This window comes from Littorina saxatilis, linkage group LG16, assembly GCF_037325665.1.
Source record: "Littorina saxatilis isolate snail1 linkage group LG16, US_GU_Lsax_2.0, whole genome shotgun sequence".
Taxonomy (NCBI): Eukaryota; Metazoa; Mollusca; class Gastropoda; order Littorinimorpha; family Littorinidae; genus Littorina; species Littorina saxatilis.
Genome location: NC_090260.1, coordinates 26,219,686 through 26,243,013, shown reverse-complemented (window position 1 = coordinate 26,243,013; position 23,328 = coordinate 26,219,686). Strand labels below are relative to the sequence as shown.

At 41.4% G+C, this 23,328-nt stretch overlaps 1 protein-coding gene across 1 annotated transcript in view; it reads left to right on the top strand.

The window, feature by feature from the left end:
* Positions 1–23,328, top strand: part of LOC138950689 (uncharacterized) — a gene marked incomplete in the record, with an annotated part of 144,084 nt that overhangs the window by 59,795 nt on the left and 60,961 nt on the right. The window contains 18 exon segments of the mRNA XM_070322403.1: positions 117–172; positions 1,026–1,173; positions 1,657–1,736; positions 2,179–2,286; positions 5,182–5,349; positions 6,900–7,040; positions 8,587–8,662; positions 9,044–9,216; positions 10,046–10,194; positions 10,943–11,180; positions 12,536–12,703; positions 14,113–14,230; positions 14,589–14,715; positions 15,323–15,471; positions 16,335–16,448; positions 19,805–19,939; positions 21,050–21,112; positions 22,656–22,721. Of these exon segments, the coding sequence (XP_070178504.1) occupies positions 117–172; positions 1,026–1,173; positions 1,657–1,736; positions 2,179–2,286; positions 5,182–5,349; positions 6,900–7,040; positions 8,587–8,662; positions 9,044–9,216; positions 10,046–10,194; positions 10,943–11,180; positions 12,536–12,703; positions 14,113–14,230; positions 14,589–14,715; positions 15,323–15,471; positions 16,335–16,448; positions 19,805–19,939; positions 21,050–21,112; positions 22,656–22,721 (2,277 nt within the window).

The window sequence follows — 23,328 nt, the reverse complement described above, 5'->3', positions numbered from 1 at the left end:
GAACGAAAAAATGAATAAATGAACATGTGGATGGGTCAACGCATTCTTCGAATCTTGCATGCAAAGGCTGAGCAGCTGGACCTTAAACATTGTTTTGATTTTATATATCTACTCAGGTGTTTCCTGCTCTCAGCAGAGGACAGATCATCAACGATGCCTGGAACTTAGCAAAGTAAGCGTTTCAGTCATAGCACACATTACTATTGTCTTACGCATTTTTCTGTCAAGGCTTACACAGGGATGTAGTATAACGTCTGTAGTCAGAACACGCCGACAATTGTTTCAACACGCCGATAACGTTGCCATCAGTTGAGCAGATCTGCCGTATATAAAAATGGTTTTAAAAGGCGGGGGAAAGATGACGCCTAGAAGTGCCTTAACACTTTCTACCCCAGCTATGTTGACCAAGTTTGTTTTTTTTAGCTGAGACCAGCTGTGCTGCAGCAGGTCACTCAGAATTGTAGTCACTGTGTAGTGAATGTGTATCAACACGCTGGAATGCAGGCGTTAGATGGACGTTACAGGAAGCGACTGAAGCTAACAGTCTGAGCGGATATATCCCTACCTGGTCAGATATAGCCATATGAGTGGGTACGGATATATCCGACCTGGGAGACAATGAGTTAAAGACACACTTCTTCCATCGAAGACAGCTAGGCTCACTACCTTAGGTCTGACTATATGCAAGGAGAGCCTTGGTCACATACTAAAACTGAACAGCCTGGGTACTCCCTGTTCACAGTGGGCATTTTAAAATTCAATACATGAAAAAATTACAACTTACCACAGCAACACGTCTTGGTGTTGACTTTTGCTATGTGACCAAGTAGGGACATTGGTTTTATCGAATGTGAAACCCTGGCCGGATCTGAGAGGGTGAGCCGAGCCGTTTACACGAGAAGGAGTGTATGCACACACTAGTTTACACTCATACACACTGAAACACAAACCACTTTTAACAAAGAAACAACATGATAAAGTTCTACTAATTCACGTGTTAATACACTAATGTTTGTGGTTGTCAGGGCCGGCATGCTAAACATGTCCGTAGCACTGGAGACACTGGACTTCTTGCAGTACGACACTGACCTCGTGCCCTGGAGAGCCTTCGCCCGCGAGATGACCTACGTGGAGAAAATGCTGGAGAGGACGGATCTCTTCCCTGAAATGAAGGTATTGGTGTGTGTGTGTGGGGGGGGGGGGAGTGTGTGTATGTGTGTGTGTGTATGTGGATGTGTGAGGATGTGTGTGTGTGTGCGTGTGTGTGTGTGTGTGTGTGTGTATGTGTGTGTGTGTGTGTGTTTGTGTGTGTGTGTGTGTGTGTGTGTGTGCGTGTGTCTGTGTGTGTGTGTGTCTGTCTGTGCTTTGGTATATGTGCAGCGACGGAATAAAAACTAAACACATGTTTCCCTGCATGTGTGTATGCGTGTTGTCAAAGTCCGTCTGCAACAAAAGCCAGACGCTCTACATACATGTAAACGCAACAGTTTCGATTGGTCTATAATATAAAAAAAAAATCTAATCGTTTGTAACCAATCGTTCTCCTTTTTATAGATGCTTGATTTCGGAAACTTAGCAGCAATCCATATCTGTCCACATCCATATAAACTTCGACGAATATATATAAATATGTTACCAGCTCATATTTTATTTCAGAACTTCATGCAAGACACAGTGAAGGGTCCTTTAGGAACGCTGACACTGAACATTCCTGAGGGCATGGTTCCGGTTGACGTGTGAGTGGAAACCATCGTATTGACATAGTACTGTCACTGACTTTATTGATAAAGATAACACAATACAGAACATGCACCCATGCTTCGATGTCTTGTTGTGTCTGCTCGTAAAAAAATGTAAGTTTATTTTGTTCATTATGGAAAAAGTTTGAAAGAAGACATTTATTTTGAATGTTTATATCATTTATTGATGATTGTTGTTGTGATTGCTTAAACGTATTGTTACACAGTTTATGTTGTGTTGTCGTAAGTTTATTGCTGTACTATTGTTATAAGTATGTCAAGGTTTATATGCTATGCTAGACGGAGTAATGATCGCCAGTTGCCATTTCAATTTTGTTACATTGTATTTTTCCATTATCATGTGGCTTAACGATTAAACTTATGCACTGTTTTCTTTTTCTGTATACAATCTTCTTTATAATACATATATGTATTTCAGGTTCGTTCGAACGCTGCTCGCCCAGTACGCATGCACCTATGGTCTGGTGGGTTGTGTCAATGTCGCCAAAAGAACGTTCGCTGAATGGAAAAATACAGGCACGAACAGGTAAGCAGAAGAAAGAAACAAGTCGCGTAAGGCGAAAATACAACATTTAGTCAAGTAGCTGTCGAACTCACAGAATGAAACTGAACGCAACGCAACGCAGCAAGACCGTATACTCGTAGCATCGTCAGTCCACCGCTCATGGCAAAGGCAGTGAAATTGACAAGAAGAGCCGGGTAGTAGTTGCGCTGAGAAGGATAGCACGCTTTTCTGTACCTCTCTTCGTTTTAACTTTCTGCGCGTGTTTTCAATCCAAACATATCATATCTATATGTTTTTGGAATCAGGAACCGACAAGGAATAACATGAAAGTATTTTTAAATTGATTTCAAAAATTTAATTTTGATCATAATTTTTATATTTTTAATTTTCAGAGCTTGTTTTTAATCCAAATATAACATATTTATATGTTTTTGGAATCAGAAAATGATGGAGAATAAGATGAACGTAAATTTGGATCGTTTTATAAAAAATTGGTTTTTTTACAATTTTCAGATTTTTAATGACCAAAGTCATTAATTAATTTTTAAGCCACCAAGCTGAAATGCAATACCGAAGTCCGGGCTTCGTCGGAGATTGCTTGACCAAAATTGCAACCAATTTGGTTGAAAAATGAGAGCGTGACAGTGCCGCCTCAACTTTCACGAAAAGCCGGATATGACGTCATCAAAGACATTTATCAAAAAAATGAAAAAACGTCTGAGGATATCATACCCAGGAACTCTCATGTCAAATTTCATAAAGATCGGTCCAGTAGTTTAGTCTGAATCGCTCTACACACACACACAGACAGACAGACAGACAGACAGACAGACACACATACACCACGACCCTCGTCTCGATTCCCCCCTCTATGTTAAAACATTTAGTCAAAACTTGACTAAATGTAAAAACACCAGAAGAACTAATGCAGAAGATTAATCTTTGAACAAGTGTACATATGTGTATTAACAGAGTCAATAGCTGAAAAGAGCAGACATAAGATTTGTACGTACATATATGGTTTAATGTAATATCCCGTGCCCCAGTGGAAGGTGGTTTGTTTGTTTTGTTTTTACAAATCAGCACTAAAGAAAGTATAAAACTCAACCTAGTTCACTCTTAGTAACTTTGGTAAGCGTGGAAGTATTCCCATGTCTGAATACTTTGTCAATCATAAACTGAGCAACCTTTGGCATTTGCAAATAATAATATTGATTAACAATACGACCGTGCTTATGATATATTAATTCATTACTTATTAAGTAAATGACAATCAGCTGATACGTCGATTTCTTATTCATTATGATATATATAAATCAACAGCTTATTTAAACAAGTCGTGTAAGGCGAAATAACAACATTAAGTCAAGCTGTCGAATTCACAGAATGAAACTGAACGCACTGCATTTTTTCACCAAGACCGCATACTCGTAGTTTCGTCAGTCCACCGCTCGTATCAAAGGCAGTGAAATCGACAAGCCAGAATAGTGCGGTAATGGTCGCGCTGAGTAGGATAACACGCTTTTCTGTATCTCTATTCTTTTTAGCGTACTGAGTTTGTTTTTAATCCAAACATATCATATCTATATGTTTTTGGAATCAGGGACCGACAAGGAATAAGATAAAATTGGTTCTAAATAGATTTCGGCCAATTAATTTTAATCATAATTTTCATATTTTTAATTTTCAGAGCTTGTTTGTAATCCAAATATAACATATGTATATGTTTTTGGAATCAGAAAATGACGAAGAATACGATGACATTGTTTTTGGATCGTTTAAAAAAACATTTTTAATGACAAGTTTCCGATTTTTAATGACCAAATTCATTAATTATTTTTTAAGCCACCAAGCTGAAATGCAATACCAAAGTCCGGCCTTCGTCGAAGATTGCTTAGCCAAAATGTCAATCAATTTGATTGAAAAATGAGGGTGTGACAGTGCCGCCTCAACTTTTACATAAAGCCGGATATGACGTCATAAAAGACATTTATCGAAAAAAATTAAAAATATGTCCGGGGATATCATTCCCAGAAACTCTCATGTCAAATTTCATAAAGATCGGTCCAGTAGTTTAGTCTCAATCGCTCTACACACACACACACACACACAGACAGACACTCACACACACACACACACCCACACACACACACACACACACACACACACACACACACACACACACACACACACACACACACACACACACACACACACATACACCACGACCCTCGTCTCGATTCCCCCCTCTACGTTAAAACATTTAGTCAAAGCTTGACTAAATGTAAAAAGAGAAAGAAAAATATAGATTTATAGTTCACGCTCCCATTGAACACTCTGAGGGTACAGACAGTATAAATATGTTGTAATATCCTGCTGAAAAAAGACAATCTTGCAGACAGCATTAAAAATAGAAAAATATGACATTTTCGTCCCAGACAAAGAAAGGACCGATTTGGGAAGCCGCTGTAGATTGCCTTTTAATCAGTAAAATAATAACATTGTATGGACAAACTTGGTGTCTGTATGCTTGACTGTACATGGAACTGGAACATTGGTCTGTTGCACACACACACACACACACACACACACACACACACATACACACACACGCACGCGTGCACGCACGCACACACACACACGCACACACACATGCACACACACACACGCACACACACACACACATACACATACACGCACGCACACACACACACACACACGCACACACACACACACACACACACGCACGCACACACACACACACACACACACACACACACACACGCACAACATAATGTTTAATTTTGCATCGAGGTCCTACATAACATTGATGGACATCAATAAAATAAAATAAAAGGAATGTCACATTTTTGGGTTTTTTTCTCATTAATATATCAATGCATTTCTTTTTGACAGCATCAACGCCAACCTGAGACGCCAGTACTACTGCACGGCCGTTGCCGAGGGCGATACGACAGACTGGGTGTTTGTGTACAAGCACTACACGATAGACGACGACACCACAGAGAGCACCAACCTCAGACACGCTCTGTCCTGCACCAAGGACCCCGTTCTTCTCAGAAGGTAACGACACTTTTATTTTTACATTTAGTCCAGTTTTGACTAAATGTTTTAACATAGAAGGGGAATCGAGACGAGGGTGGTGGTGTAAGTGTGTGTGTATGTGTGTGTGTGTGTGTGTGTGTGTGTGTGTGTGTGTGTGTGTGTGTGTGTGTGTGTGTGTACGTTCCTATCCATCAAACCGGGTTCACGGCTAGTTAACACTCAGTAAAAACTGGGTTCTTTTGAAAACTGGGTTCCTCAATCAGGGACCCACTTTTTTTAAGCATGACAAAGAGTGAAAATAAAAAAAAATAAAAAAAATAAAAACGTCTTTTTTGACGGAAAGAATGTCATAACCATGTTCAAAATGACATTCTTTCCGTAAAAAAAAAAATTAAAAAAAAAAACTTTTTTTTTTGACGGAAAGAATGTCATAACCATGTTCAAAATGACATTCTTTCCGTCCCCTATAGGCGACGAAATAGGTCAAATTTTGTGCCTTTTTTAGTGTAAAATTCGTCGATCCCGGAGCGAGTACTGCACCCAGTGCCGTTGTAGTGCAAGTGCACTACAAAGGCACTGCGCCCAGTGCCGTTGTAGTGCAAGTGCACTACAAACGCACTATCCGTTGTGTGATGTGAGGAACCCAGTTTGGCGGAAAGGAACGTATGTGTGTGTGTGTGTGTGTGTGTGTATACATCGATTCCGAGAAAACTGCTGTATCGATCTTCTTGAAATTTCACATGAGAGTTCCTGGGTATGATATACCCAGATATTTTTTTATTTGTTCGATAAATACCTCTAATGATGTCATATCCGGCTTTTTATTTTTAATTCTGTGTCTGTGAGCATATGAACAAAACAAAGTGTTTACTGATTTTAGGTAACAACATTTATAGCTCTCTTCAATTTTGCTTGGTTTGGGAGAATGTCCTAAGCGTAACTACGATTGGGTGGGATATAGGAGGTTTTATTCAGGTTCATCAACATAACAACATCATGACAAATCTCTAATTTATCGGGTAGGATTTTGTTCGCTACAAAAACAAAGTTCTCGCTACAAAGATTACACACATGCACTTACGAAAACATATATTTTGGATAAGCGTTTTGCACCCCCAATGAATTAATAATACATTTATATTATTAATGGCATAATGCGTAGGATAATACGTAACGCTCCGTAACACAGAAGCTTATAATTTGATTTCAGACACTGAATCGCTCTAGCTTTGGATTTGTCTTCACATCATACTACTAATGCTTTACTTTATCTGAGCACGACATTTTGTCCAAAATCCGGATTCACGTAAGACCAAAGTAGCAAACTGGTTTATGTAGTAATGTTGTGTGTAAAAAACAAACGACTTTCATCCTCGTTTAATTTTGAGGATGAAAGTCGTTTGTTCATCATGTGCCAGGAGAATGGTTCCGAATAACTTGCAATTACTCTATGACAAAGGTCGTATGCATTTAGAGCGCTTACCTCTATTTGTTTATCAGATCTCTAAACAGCGCTCTGTCTCATAATTATGTTTAAGATTTTAACCATGTTGGATTTGTGTCCACAGACTGCTGAACATGGCCCTGGATCCAGAGGAGATTCGAACCCAAGACGTGGCCACCACCATACAGTGGGTGGCAGAAAACCCGCTGGGCCGAGACATTGCATTCCAGTTCTACGTCGACAATTTTGAAGGCATCAAGGCTTTGTGAGTGTGTTTGTTGTTCTTCTCTGTTTGTGTGTGTGAGTCTGATTTACGCAAATAAGAGAGTTTAATTTGTTTAGGCCTTTATACTGTGTTAACCTATTGTTTGTTGGTGGCTGCTTCTTTCAGTAGTTGGTCCCTAGTGTTCCTCTCATGCCATTTGCTTGGAGACACATTTTAATCTGTGTTTGTGTGTGTGTGTGTGTGTGTGTGTGAGTATGTATGTGTGTGTGTGTATGTGTATGTGTGTGTGTGTTTGTGTGTGTGTGTGTGTGAGTGGGTATGTGTGTGTGTGTGTGTGTGTATGTGTGTGGATGTCTGTGTGTGTGTGTGTGTGTGTGTGTGTGTGTGTGTATGTGTGTGTGTGTGCGTTACATTCCTGTGAAACAATTACCCAAGGAAAGCACCCAAAAACAAACACACAGACACATGTATAACCTAAGTCACTGACACACACATAAGCGGGCAAGAACGCAAACAATCCTTTTAATAAACCGATACCGCCCACAAAGGAAACAAGCGTATAGAAAATCTAACAGTCAGGCAACCAACTAAATAACGAAAGGAACACCCAACGTGGACAGCAATAACAATAACTGCAACAAAACGCGGCAAGAGAGCTTCAAGTTATCTGGGAATAGCAATAAATAAGAACAAATTCCAAAAACAAAGAGACTGCCAACGTTCCAAAATTCAGAATCAAGAAACAAGAAAGGTAACATGATGGTACGTTGTGTTTCTGACAAAACAATACGTTACAATAATTAATATATCGACCCAACGGTCTTTTAAATGCACAGACAGACAATTAGTCACAACAACTTATTTTGATGAGATCTTCGGCCTCTTGCCAGGAAGCTAAGCGAATGAATCCATCAAGATAAGTTGTTGTGATATATTTGTGATTGTAACGTATTGTTTTGTCAATGGCAAGATCTAGATGTGGCACTTTTCAGCACGTGTACGGGAACGTGTACGGGTAACGTCATCAAATCTAGTTTTTACGTCACGCGTTTGCCAAGATCTGCAGTCTTGGTGGGAGCAAAACAACGTATGCATTTGGAACATTGGAGAAAAAAAGTGAATCACGGGTGACGCAATATCTACACGTACACGTACAGGTCTTTGCTACACGTTCGATCATCTAGAACTCTGTAATAGCAAACGTTCCATCATCTTACCTTTCTGGTTTGTTTGATACTGAATAATAACGTTTCATTGCGCTTGTTACTGCAATTGTTCCAGGCTCGACGTCTTGTATCTTGTTACTGCAATTGTTCCAGGCTCGACGTCTTGTATCTTGTTACTGCAATTGTTCCAGGCTCGACGTCTTGTATCTTGTTACTGCAATTGTTCCAGGCTCGACGTCTTGTATCTTGTTACTGCAATTGTTCCAGGCTCGACGTCTTGTATCTTGTTACTGCAATTGTTCCAGGCTCGACGTCTTGTATCTTGTTACTGCAATTGTTCCAGGCTCGACGTCTTGTATCTTGTTACTGCAATTGTTCCAGGCTCGACGTCTTGTATCTTGTTACTGCAATTGTTCCAGGCTCGACGTCTTGTATCTTGGTCGTACCCTGCTCTCTACATCATCTCACTTCAACACCGACTACAACTTGCAACAGGTCAGTTCAAGGGAATGGGTTTCTAAGTGTTATCAAAAAGAGTGCAAGCAAAAAAGAAACAAGAGAAAACCGTATTCGTTCTCGTTTGACGTCACTTCATCATTTGAATATCCCGGGTTTTTTTAATTCAGAAGGTAATATGTGACCCTCCACCACGAAATGAGTCGCATGTTACCTCGCGCGGTTCTGCGCTAGGCTTAATATAAGTCCGGGGACTGTGGTAACAGTGTGAGGGTCACCTTAGTCACAGGCTTATAACTCAAACAGTTTTCGCTCTTTTCTAAAACGGTTTTCACCACTGGATAGAATCAGTGGTCAGACAAAGTCGTATTAAACTACTGTTGCTGCTTCTTTAACTACGGCAACTATTTCTGTCAACAGCTGCAACAATTCTCTGTGGTGCGCGACACGACAGTCATCAAGTCCGTGCTTGACCAAGCCATGGCTCAGACCAGGACCAACATTCAGTGGCTCCGGGACAACTACAACATTTTCAGAGACTGGCTGGCCAACCGTGATCAACCAAGCCCCCCGACGCCTGCTGGAAAATACAGGTACGGTGGGAATTGTCGTGTAACACCCATACGATGAAGAGCAACTGTGAACTATAAGTACACTCCCTTAGTTTAGAAACTTAGCCAAAGTTTTTTATCTCGTAAAAGGAAGGCTTTTCAATGTTTACACGGAAACAAAGTACATTTTAATGCTACTGTCAAGTATATTTCCGTCTGAGAAGTCTAGTACGTAATATCTGTACAATTAAGGTTTATTTTTGCCCTACGTTTTGCAACCAAACATACTTTTTCACAATGTTATAGAGCCTCATTGGTTGCATTTGTTTGCGAATTGCAGCTTTGTTTGCAACTTTATCAAGGGTTTAGCTTATGTTTGTAATTCATCGTTGGATTTTGCAGATTATGTAGGAGCTGTGCGCCATCATTTTTAAGAACACAGGCTCAGTGGAATATTAAATTTACATTCTTTGTTTGGTCGATTGCCATATTTTTCCTTTTCGCTATTTTTTGTGTGCTAAACGTACCTTCCATCTCAGTAAACCACCTTGTATAATACCATAGATTTGCCCAGACCTTAAGTGAGAAATAAAAACAGCGTTCATGTGGACAATTACTGAGTTATTTTCGTAACCGCCAATCTGCAACGTAAATTCAGTCTAAATAGTATTGCAACAATGCAGCTTTTTGGTGGCTGACACACACAATTTGTTTTAATGGAAAAGATCTGATGTAACCTAATTTGATTTTTATTTTTAAATGTTTGCATTTCAAAGCTCATAATGTTCCAGTGTTGTGTTTGTTGTATTTAGCACCACCTCTGTAATGTCTGACATTAAAGTTGACTTAACTTTGACTTTGACTTACACAGGTTACCCAAGACGCTGACTCCCACACATTACGACCTCCGCCTGAAGCCAAACATCTACGGCAACGACTCCACAAAGTTTGACTTTGAGGGCACAGTCAAGATCACCTTCATCTGTAACATGTCCACCAACGTCATCACCTTACATCAAGGTCTGTGTCATATCATTTCGTTACCGGGATTTCTAAAAGGTCAGGTGGAGTCTGATATTATTTGGGAAAAGTCGACTTCACGAAATCTACTTCACGACGCGCGCTGCATGAAGTTTTAGCACTGAATTTTCGGTTAGATGACTTCTCGAAATCTTTAAGAAGTCAACTTCTGGCTAAATTAAGTAAGGCCTTTAGGTGAATATCATTCTGACGAAAATGGATGATTTGGGGAAAGAACATTTTCTAAGATTCTACAAGTTTCAACTTTGTCATCGTCTTTTAAGGCACGATCCGTCCCGACGAAAACAGCTAGTCCGGCTCACTATGTCTGGTCTGTCAAAGCTTTAACTTCCAATATTTCGGTTGAATAAAATGAAAGTAGTTGTCGTAATAGTTTGACTTTGAAAGAGATTTCTTCATCTACCTGAACCGATGTCAGTAAAAATTGCTTCCAGCATAAACCCCGACACATACATTCACATTCAACATATTCTTCGTCGTTTTAATTCAACTGACAAAGGTCTGTTAGGCGTCGTTATACATCAGACATCATATTGATAAGAATATCAGAGAAAATGAGCCACATGATACAAAACTCACACCTTACAATGTGGTTTTTTTGTACTGTAAAAGTTTGAATATCAGAAGTCTGTTGCGCGTGACTATTGACCGAACCGAATATCAATAAGAACTGCTTACAAAATGTGCAACACCATAAGCATACTGGCACATCTAATGTCTTCTTCAGACCGACTGGTGATCAACTCTTCCCAAATCACACTAATGGATGTGGATAATCTAGCGACGTCATTGACCGTGGGTGACGTCACGGAAGAAGTGACGTATCATTTCTATCACGTGCACCTCGCTAGCAACCTGACGGAAGGGAAGACCTACACCATCGAGTTCCCCCACTTCACGGGCATGATACGAAGCAGCGGGCAGGGGCTGTATCTCTCCTCCTACAAAGACGGGGAGACCACCATGTAAGGAAACTTCTGTTCTTCTTTTTCTTCTTCGTCGATGGAGTCACAGGCATAAATAAATCCCTGCGCCTTGAATATGTGCGCGATATAAATTGCATAAAAAATTTTTTTTAAAAAAAAGCGCTTAGAACTGTACCCACGGAATACGCGCGATATAAGCCTCATATTGATTGATTGATTGTTTGGTGTAATATTAATCTAGAGGAGTGTTTTCATCTTAATATGTCTGCACCTTAATGGCATGAATGTATGTGTGTCCTCAATATGTTCCTGCTGTGCTTATTGTACCTTTGAAAACGACCGGCACGGTTGGCCTAGTGGTAAGGCGTCCGCCCCGTGATCGGGAGGTCGTGGGTTCGAACCCCGGCCGGGTCATAGCTAAGACTTTAAAATTGGCAATCTAGTGGCTGCTCCGCCTGGCATTATGGGGTTAGTGCTAGGACTGGTTGGTCCGGTGTCAGAATAATGTGACTGGGTGAGACATGAAGCCTGTGCTGCGACTTCTGTCTTGTGTGCGGCGCATGTTATATGTCAAAGCAGCACCGCCCTGATAATTATGGCCCTTCGTGGTCGGCTGGGCGTTAAGCAAACAAACAAACAAACAAACCTTTAAAAACGTACAGCTTTGGAAATAGTGTGTATTACCTATTAAGCAGAACAAAACGGGAAAAAAAACCGTCTGTGCACGCAAAACGTTTATAATAAAGAGACTATGAGAAAAGAAAGCTCAGAAACGCAGGGGAAAAAGAAGAAAAAAAAGCTTTGGCCAGCCGAAACATATGAGCACAGGTTATTTTTGCTTGGCATGCAAACGTGTCGTCTGTTGTTCTTCTTTCTGAAATCCTCGTGATCCGTCGCGATATAACCTTCGTGGTTGAAAACGACGTTAAACACCAAATAAAGAAATAAAGAATCCTCGTGATTTTGATTCCACAGAGTAATTAATGATAAAAAACGGCGTATACGGTATTGCTAGCGACAGAAAACAACACAGATATTGAATTCTATCGATTCAATGGTCCTCATATCCGCCAATTTCAAAGGTTTAGAAATCGACATTTCAGAAGATAAAAAAACATTTACAGAGGATAAAAAGTCAAAACTTAAAAAATTCGCAAGAGCGTTTTGTATGCTGAAATCGCTCAAGCGTCTTTAAATTGACCAGCTCTGAATGCGGAACAGATTATTGACTGCAGCTCTTTTCGGCGTAGCCAAGTAGGCTTAGTTGATTTTGATACTGACTTTAAAAATTGTTCCGGACCCCCCTTCCTATCAGAGGTTTTTCCTCTCAACCATTCCGATGCCTGAGAATAATTTACCCTTACAAAGGCAAATGTTTCACTTTGCGCTCTCAGATACCTGGCAACCACACAAATGGAGCCGACTTACGCCCGGCAGGTGTTCCCGTGTTTTGATGAACCGGCCATGAAAGCGACGTTCACTACAACTTTGGTCAGGAAAACCGACACTGACCGAGACTACATCTCTCTGTCCAACATGCCTCTAGTGTCAAGTAACAAGACGTGAGTCACAGGGAAGCGGGGGGGGGGGGGGGGGGGAGAGAGAGAGAAAGAGGGAGAGAGAGAGAGAGAGATTATCCTAATCTTTTTTTTTCCCTTTCTCCCTCCCAACCCCCCCCCCCCCCCCCTTTTGTGAGTGTGTATTACTTTCAACTACTTATCTCCCCTTTCATTCATTTCTGTTCCTAGAGTTCCTTCCCCTTTTTGCGTGTTTCCCCTCCATTTTCTTTCAAACCCTGTTCGTTCCGTGTTGCGTCTGCTTTTTGTTGTCTTTTGTGTTCTTTTCCTGATGAAGCTTCCAGAAGCGAAAATTCGTAATCGTCTTGTGTCGTCTTTGTATCGGTGAGTACAGTAATCCTTTGTTGTTTTTTTTAACTCTGTTCATCTTACCACAGTTACTTCGTTGTTTAGATTTTTTTTTATTATGAGTTGACTATTGGCGCCTCCATACGGTTAAAATAATGCTGTGCATGTAAAAGGATTATCACTGTTTTATGTTCTGACGTTGTATGTTGTATGTTGTGTGTTGTGTGTTGTATGTTGTGTGTTGTATGTTGTATGTTGTATGTTCTGACGTTGTATGTTGTATGTTCTGACGTTGTATGTTGTATGTTCTGACGTTGTATGTTGTATGTTGTATGTTCTGACGTTGTATGTTGTATGTTGTGTGTTGTATGTTGTATGTTGTGTGTTGTATGTTGTATGTTGTATGTTATGACGTTGTATGTTGTATGTTGTATGTTCTGACGTTGTATGTTGTATGTTGTTTGTTGTATGTTGTACTGCTGCGATACACCACACCCGAGTTTCAGGTCTTAAGATAATAACGTTGTCTATATCTATGTCTATGTCTATGTCTATGTCTATGTCTATGTCTATGTCTATATCTATGTCTATGTCTATGTCTATATCTATGTCTATGTCTATGTCTATATCTATGTCTATATCTATGTCTATATCTATATCTATGTCTATGTCTATGTCTATGTCTATATCTATGTCTATGTCTGTTTTCTTTCCCGTGTATGAAGCGTAGTTGTGCTTTTGTTGTAAAACGTGGTGAATAAGTCGGTGTGTTTGTCTGTTTGTCTCTCGTTTTCATAATTATGTTTTAATTTTTGCTGCTACAGGCATTGGTAGATGAAGAAGAAAATGGGATTTAAAAACAGTGATTATTTCCCAAGCAGAGAGTGTATGTTTGTGTGCCTGTCTGTCTCTTGCTGTGCCTCTGCATGTGTGTCTGCGTGTGTACGTGGCTGTACTCCTCTGAACTGATGGGTGTACGTCTGCTTGTCCATATGTTGACTTGTCTACGTCTCTGTGTTTGTGTCTATGGCGTGTCTCTACCTTGTTGGTGGCGGAAGGGGGCCCTTTTCATATACCTATCTGTGATGTGTTCATCTTTCCTACAGCTCTGAATCGTGGACGGAGGATCTGTTTGAACAGAGCATGACGATGTCAACCTACCTCCTGGCCTTTATCGTGTGTGATTACAAGTACCTGAACCACACAACACGCAGTGGTGTAGAGGTAAGGACTGCTGAAACAAAGGAGACCGTTACAGTGTCAAGAAAACACAACAATAAGTGGTGTAGAGGTAAGGATTGCTGGAACAAAGGTAACCGTCACACACACACACACACACACACACACACACACACACACACACACACACACTTAGACACACACACACACACACACGCACGCATACACACACGCACACACAAACACACACACACACACGCACGCACACACGCACGCACATACACACACACACACACACACACACACACACACACACACACACAACGTTTTCATTTGATGAGCTGGTAGCAGTTTCTAAACTTGATCCATTTTAAGAATCAACCCATTGCATTGATCTTTTCAGTCGAGGACGTACGCAAGACCAAACCGCATCGAAGACGCAGAGACAGCACATGCCGATTCGGTGAAAATATTTGAATGGTTCAACTCTGAGTTCAAACCTCCATACCAACAGTATCTCTCCAAAGTTGGTATGTGCACAATAGTCATTTTTGCTTTGTACAATGCTTTGCTCGCAGTTCAATATTTAAAAACCTCAAATCTGGTACGACCCAGCAAGCCATGTAGTATTCTCTATTTATCTTCTCTGGGGAATCTCCTCCATGAAACTTATATAGTTCCATTGTGTCGATGCGGTGTTGATTCCCTAACATTCCCCACTTCCAAAGTTACCTTGCATGGTAGAGCGAATCCGGGCCGGGACGGACACGGGCCAACTTTATGTGCAGACTCTGAGACGGTATCCATGTTCCACCCCCGTGTCACCACTGTGGCACGTACAAATACTATGTGATTACAGTACACCTAAACACGCACACACCTGGGTAGCGCGACTCTGTTGCTGCTAACTTCCACTGGGAGGATAGTTAGTTAGCTGTTGCTTTTCGGGTCCAGCGGACCATAATAGGCCAAATCGGGGCTCCGCGCGCTGGGAGGATGGGACATAACAGTAATAACAACAATGAAAAACCAAATGCGTGAAATGGGGGAACAAAATTACAAAATAAAAATTACAAAAATACAATTTTTAAAAATTTAAATTAAAAAATGTAACCGCGCTTTCCAATCTGTGTGCAGATCACATCGCCATCCCCGACTTCACAGCCGGCGCCATGGAGAACTGGGGCCTCATCACCTACAGGGAGAAGTTACTGATCAACGAGCTGTCTATCGCCGATGACCGCACCTGGGTGGCCACCATCATTGCACACGAACTGGCGCACATGGTGAGGACCGCTTGACCGCTGGTGACGCTGCCGTTGGCAATTACTGACCATCCCTGTGTACTTTTTATTTTTTTTATTATTAATTTTTTTTAATATCACTGTTGTTGCTACATTCCTTGTAAATGTGTTTGACCTACAATGGACATTGTTCAGCTTTTCTTACTCTTTTGTTGCGTGTCTTTTGTTTGTGTTTGTGTTTGTCTGTCTGTCTCCGTCTGTTTCTTTCTCTCTTGCTGTATCGCTGTCTTTGTCTTTCTGTATTTTTCTGTCTGTCTGTCTTTGTCTTTTTTCTCGTCTTTTTGGGGGGAGTTTTTCTTCTTCTTTTATTCTCCAAAATTTTAATCAATCAATAAATAGGTGGTAACAAATATGTCTGTCTTTGTCTGTCTGTCTGTCTGTCTGTCTGTTTCTTTTTCTGTATTTGTCCGTCTTTGTCTGTCTGTCTCTGTCTCAGTTTTGTGGTTTCTCTCTTTTTATTATGTCTTTATCTGCATGTCAGTCGTTCGTTTTCTCTGTCTTACCATATTTCTCTCTCTCTTTGTCTGTCTGTCTCCCTCTGGCTGTCTGTCTGTCTCTATTTCTCTGTCTGACTATGTCTGTCTATCTGTCTTTAATCTCTCTCTCTCTCTCTTTCTCTCTCTCTCTCTCTATCTCGCTCTCTCTCTCTTTCTCTCTCCACCTCTCTCCCTCTCTCTCTCTCTATCTCTCTCTCTCTATCTCTCTCTCTCTATCTCTCTCTCTCTATCTCTCTCTCTCTCTATCTCTCACACACACACACACACACACACACACACACACACACACACACACACACAAACACACTTATCATTTGCCACCTACATTGTGTCTGTGTGTGTTGGCAGTGGTTCGGAAACACGGTATCACCGGTGTGGTGGGACTGGCTGTGGCTCAACGAAGCCTTCGCCACCTACTGGCAGACCTACGCCGTAGACACCCTCTATGCGGACTGGAAAAACGTGAGTCTTCTTTCTTTCTAATAAGACTGCATGGTCTATTTCTCTCCCGATTTATTCATATTCGAACTAGGTGAATGTAAGTCTTCTTTGTTTTGCATGGTCTGATTGGTTTCAGGATTTATCTGTGGCGCACCCAGCCTGCCTCGAAACGATGAGAAGCCACACCTTTATTAATTCGAATAATTTGGACATGCAGCAGGACTCAATCACATAAAACATAGGTAAACACAAGCACAACTATTTCAACTAATCCTTACTCTGTGAAAGTGGATGCGCCATGGTCGTACAAAAGGTGCGCCCCCTCCTTGGTTTTTGGTCTCACTGACTCTCTCTCCCTCTCTCTCTCCTTCTCTCTCTCTCTCTCCTTCTCTCTCTCTCTCTCTCTCTCTCTCTCTCTCTCTCTCTCTCTCTGTTCTCTCTCTCTCTCTCTCTCTCTCTCTCTCTCTCTCTCTCTCTCTCTCTCTCTCTCTCTCTCTCTCTCTCTCTCTCTGTGTTTCTCTCTCTCTCTCTCTCTCTCTCTCTCTCTCTCTCTCTCTCTCTCTCTCTCTCTGATTGAAGTTTTATCCCAGCGAAGCTGGAGGTATCCTGTGAACGCTATACTGTAATCGATTTGAGAAATGTGCATACCGAATAATACATGATAAAGAAGGATTCTTTGTGCCCGAAAATGGGCCACAGTTGGAGATGGAAGTTCACCAAAAATTGGGACCATACTAACAAAAATACGGTGGGTAAAATTGGCGCCCCCATTTTTTGAGCAAACGCCACCCAAGGCCGCTTTGGACGGGTAGAAATTCCGTAGTTTCCAAGTCTATGGATAAAGCTCGCGTAAGAAGAATACGTCACGGTCGAAAGTCTTTGACGTCAATTAATGCATCATGACGTCATGCCTCCCTGTAGTCTTTCTCTCTCGCGCGGTGTGTGTGTTTGTGTTCATTTTGTGCACATGTGTTAGTGTTACTGTTTGTGTGTGTGTGTGTGTGTGTGCCGTGTGTGTGTGTATTTGTGTGTGTGTGCGCACGCGTGCATGAGTCTGTACTCGTGTGTGTGTGGTGTGTGTGTGTGTGTGTGTGTGTATTTGTGTGTGCGCACGCGTGCATGAGTCTGTACTCGTGTGAGTGTGTGTGCGGTGTGTGTATGTGTGTGTATGTGTGTGTGTGTGTGTGAGTGTGTGTGTGGTGTGTGTGTGTGTGTGTGTGTGTGTATTTGTGTGTGCGCACGCGTGCATGAGTCTGTACTCGTGTGTGTGTGTGTGTGGTGTGTGTGTGTATTTGTGTGTGTGTGTGTGTGTGTGTGTGTGCGCACGCGTGCATGAGTCTGTACTCGTGTGTGTGTGTGTGAGTGTGAGTGTGTGTGTGTGTGTGTGTGTATTTGTGTGTGTGTGCACGCGTGCATGAGTCTGTACTCGTGTGTGTGTGGGGTGTGTGTGTGTATTTGTGTGTGTGTGTGTGCGCGCACGCGTGCATGAGTCTGTACTCGTGTGTGTGTGTGTGAGTGTGTGTGTGGTGTGTGTGTGTGTGCATACGTGTATGTGTGTGCGTGTATGTGTGTTTGTTTGTAAAGGTGTGTATGTCTGTCTGTCCATATGTGCGTATGGGTGTGTGTTTTGTGTGTATGAAGTTTGTGTGAGAGAGTGAGTGAGTGCGTGTGAGTGAGTGTGTGTATGTGTGCGTGTGTGACTTGGGGTGTGTGTATGTGTGTGTGTGTGTGAGTGTGTGTGTGTGTGTTTGTGTGTCAGTGTGTGTGTGTGTGTGTGTGTGTGTGTGTGTGTGTGTGTGTGTGTTTGAGAGAGAGAGAGAGAGAGAGGGAGGTTTGTCTTTCGCTGGGGTATGCAGTGCCTTGGCGTTGCACATCTACTTAATTGTTTATGTCCGTCTGTCTTTATGTGTTGTATAAAGGACAGGTTGGAAGAATAGGCTTTGCCTAAAACCTTTATCCTTTTGTAATAACGTTCTGAGTCTGAGTCTGAGTCTGAGTCTCTGTTTCTCTCTCTCTCTCTCGCCTTCTCTCTCTCTCTCTGTCTGTTTCTCTCTCTCTCTCCTTTTCTCTCTCTCTCCTTTTTTCTCTCTCTCTCTCTCCTTTTCTGTCTCTCTCTTTTTCTGTCTCTCTCTGTCTCTCTCTTTGTCTCTCTCTCTCTCCTTCTCTCTCTCTCTCTGTCTCTCTCTTTCTCACTGTCTCCCTCTTGTCTCTCTCTCTGTCTTTGCCTCTTTATCTCTCTCTCTCTCTCTCTCTCTCTCTCTCTCTCTCTCTCTCTCTCTCTCTCTCTCTCTCTCTCTCTCTCTCTCACACTGTCTCCCCCTTGTCTCTCTCTATGTCTTTGCCTCTTTATCTCTCTGTATGTCTCTGTCTCTTTCTCCATTGATGATCTCTTTCTCTCACTCTTTCTCGCTATCCATCCATCCATCCACCCATCCATCCGGCCATACATCCATCCATCCTTCAGTCTATCAATTTATCAATGTTATCAAGGATTTTCAGATAGTACCAAGTCGGGATCGAATTTCAACTGTCCCGCTACGTTAATTATTATTATTATTATTATTGTGATCATTTTTATGCGCCTAATCTAGATATAGCCCTAGGCGCTTACATATTAATTTCTGCCGTTTGAAATGGAATTTTTTTACAGACAGACAGACAAACAGACATTTTTTACACACAATATATAACGCATTCACATCGGCCAGTAAAGCTCAGTAGCCTATTAGGCGAGCATTCACCTTTCACGGCCTTTATTCCAAGTCAAACGGGTATTTGGTGGACATTTTATCTATGCCTATACAATTTTGCCAGGAAAGACCCTTTTGTCAATCGTGGGATCTTTAACGTGCACACCCCAATGTAGTGTACACGAAGGGACCTCGGTTTTTCGTCTCATCCGAAAGACTAGCACTTGAACCCACCACCTAGGTTAGGAAAGGGGGGAGAAAATTGCGGCCTGACCCAGGGTCGAACACGCAACCTCTCGCTTCCGAGCGCAAGTGCGTTACCACTCGGCCACCCAGTCCCTATCTCTATTAATCTCAGTTTACTCTCTTCAAAACCCGAACTAGCATAACATATGTGACCCTCCACCACGGAATGAGTCGCTTGTCACCTTTGCATAATTTTCATATTTGTACATTTTCGTAAAGAGTTTTGTATGCTCTATCCAGTGGTGAAAACCGTTTTAGAAAAGAGCAAAAACTGTTTGAGTTATAAGCCTGTGACTAAGGTGACCCTCACACTGTTACCAGACACTCCCCGGACTTATATTAAGCCTAGCGCAGAACCGCGCGAGGTGACATACGACTCATTTCGTGGTGGAGGGTCACATATCATTCACACAAGATATCAAACTATGTGTTTTCTTTCAGATGGAGGTAGACACAGCATCAAGTGTGTTTTACGCCATGCAGTTGGACGGCCTTAACACGTCGCATCCCCTGACCAACCCCGTGGAAACACCTGCCGAGATCAACAGTCAGTTTGACCCTATCACCTACGTAAAGGTAAATATGTGCAGTGTTGATACTTTTACAGTCTGTACAGCAAGAGAAGAGTATAGTCTGCCTGAGGGGCCAGTGGCGGACGTTTTAAATTATTTAAAAAAAAATTAGAAACAACTTTCATAATTATAGTGTGAAAGAAGAAATATTATTGAGAAAGAATAGTATGATTTCCTGTTCAAATGACTTGTTTTCAACCGAGATTTTTTAACAAAATATTAAAACAAATTCGTCCGTTCCACCACTGGGGCCCCAGCCGGCCTATCGCTATTCTTACACACGCTGTGCTTGGAATTGAAATGAATTACTGTAACTTATTTCCTTCGCAAATGTAATGTACATGACAGTTTTCGCTCCGTTCCAAGTCCTATTCCTTGTCCAACCTTTGCTCTCAGAGACAGACCGACCGTCTCAACATTTACTGCTTGATCCACATACTCTAAAACACGTACCAACCAAGTATATCGTTGTTCACACAACTCTGGACACAAACATTACAGTGCGGAAACTGAAGATTCTATAGGACGTACCCCCATACACGATGTTTAAATTGTGGAAAACGATGTAGATTGTAAACTAGATTTAAAGTACAGACTTTAATAGAATCTGAGTTCCAAGGAACCTTCTACCTTTGAGTGTGATACACATTAAAATGTAAAGAGCCTTTAAAGAGTAAGACGAGTACAAAACAGAGTGACACCCTGGATTCTTAACACAAGAAACTACGATCAACAAAACACACACTCGATCCACTTCTATGTTTCCTTCTGCAACATTCACGGTCATTGCAGTTTCCTTCAACCTCAAACGTAATCCTAATGTCTTAGATATGTATTACGGACAAACCCACAGAGACAAAGGATAAGATGCAGCTGTCATTTATTCAGTAACCACATGGACATTTCTCCGGTCGGAAGTGTCTAAGTGCGCATGACTCCAGTAGACATGGAACCGCGATAGCGCATAGGTACTGCACTCGTAGTCACAGGGAAACAACTGCATACTAGCCATTATATAGTACAGAGCAAGTTCACTCGGGCTGGTCAGACATGTGTCTTTTAAACCGCATTTTGTTCTTAATAGATTACGAGAATTTCATCTTGATTTTTCCAGGGCGGAGCCATCATCAGAATGATGCATGTGATCATGGGGGATCATTTCATCCCTGCGCTCAACGTGAGTATGACTGTTGCCTTGGGTGTTTGTGTTGTGTTTGTATGTGCGGTTCATTTATTCATGGGTGCAACTCTGCCGGCTACACGCCGGCAGCCGGATTTTGGTTTCATCGGCTGCCGATGTTTTTGTTCCAGGAGAGTTTTTTTTTTGGCATTTTAAATACTAAAAAAGCTTGGACCCCAACTTTTGCCGGTTTTTGGAATTTTCCAGGTTGCACCCATGTTTATTTCATTTCAGTATCGTAATAATCCTACTGTGATTAAGTTTCAACTTTTGTTTTCCACAACAAAGAAAAAAAGTGTTGTTAAAGGCATATGTACGCGCTCCCGTGTTTACAAAGTGTAGTTTGCCCATAATCGATGTCAAACGCACCATAAGACCATATAATGACGATATGTCACCATGCGCGGACCATAATACATGCATTACAGCTTGTTCTAGCCTCTGAAAAAGTGAGGATGTCAACAAAGCCGCGGTGTTCTCTCCCTTGCATCAACGTTACATGTGTTGCCAAATCTATAAATAGGACGATCCAGATCAAAATGAAAATTAACATATCTCAACATTGAAGGGGTCCTAGACCACAATATTTTGCAGGGAACTTAATTTAGCATGTCTCCAGCTGTTGGTAAAGCAATTAGCGTGTATAGTCATCGAGTACATATGCCTTTAAGCTTAATTCACTTTATAAAATGTATTTCAAAAGAATTGTAAATTGGTGCTGATATTTTTTAAATGATATTATAGTCATGCAGTTAATTGTTGTTTTGTTTCCGCAATGATATGTACACATACATATAATCATACTCCGTGAATTTCTATTTTTGAGCTATGAAATCCTTATTATTATTTTTCATCGGAACGAGCTTAATTATGTATATGTTGAAACAGTTTTCATTTCTTTTATTTTTTTTCCATAGTTTTTTTTTTTACATGTACCCCATGGAGTTTCTTAAATAATCCCTTTGCCTTGCCTTGCTTTGCCTTGTTAGTTCATGCCTGTGTCTGTATCACCGTATCAGTCGGCATGACTCCACGCTTGATGACCCTCAATTGTCATTTCATCAAATTCCACACGAAAAAGTGGACTGATAAATTCATTTTGATTGACTCCATGATGGGGTTTCTCCTCATACAAAATCTATATTGTAATGACATTCAAGACTGGTATTCTCCTCATGCAAACGATTGATTCTCAGTAAATCTTGTTTTTCTTCCCGTATCCGGTTTGATCACGACCGGTCTGTTTTTTAATTTTATTTAACTCCTGTTATTTTCTATTGTAAAGCTATTTGACCTACACCAAATCTGCACAAGCAGATATCCTCCGACTGCGTATTTTTAGAAGATGTTGGAAGTTTACAACTGTTAGTTTGTTAAATGTCGGTGATCATTATTGAGCATTGGTGTAAATCAGCTGCACCAAAATTAATGTGGTAACATGCGGTCAACACGTTGTTGGTTAGTTGTTTTTCTCTGTGTATGCAGAGTAACAAGAGCTGTCCATACAATATAATCATGTTGCTGCATGTGTGTATGACAGCTGTACCTGGAGAACAACTTGCTCGGTAACGCTGAACCTAAGGACCTGTTCGCAGCACTTGATCAGGTAGGTTAATGGTCATCATAATTAAGCAGCGACTGTGTGTGGGTGTGTATGTGTGTGTGTGTGTATGTGTGTGTGTGTGTGTGTGTGTGTGTGTGTGTGTGTGTGTGTGTGTGTGTGAGTGTGGTTGTGTATGTGTGTGTGTGTGTGTGTGTGTGTGTGTGTGTGTGTGTGTGTGTTTGAGTGCGTGCGTGCCTGCGTGCGTGCGTGCGCGCTTTCAGGTGTGTATGGTTGTGTGTTTCTGTATGTGTGCAATTTTCAAAGCAACAACTTTTTTGTTGCGTGTCACTTTTATCTTTGTATCGCTCAACGGATATGCCGTCTATCTGTCCCTGTGTTCTTTGTTCGTTTGCGTCTCTTTAAATCTGAGTATTAGAGTATGTGTGCGTATGTATCAATATATTAATAACAGAATTTGCAACTTGTTTTGCGTGTCCGTTTATCCTCTACATTGCATCGGTTAAAGGACGTGTCTCCCGCTTGTTCCTCCCTTTGCAGTATTCAGCCAGCCAAGCCTGGATCCAAACGTGACAAAGATCATGAAAAGGCTAACTTTCAAGTCTTAAATCCAACCGTTGCCATTATTATATGAACAATTGGATGTTCACAT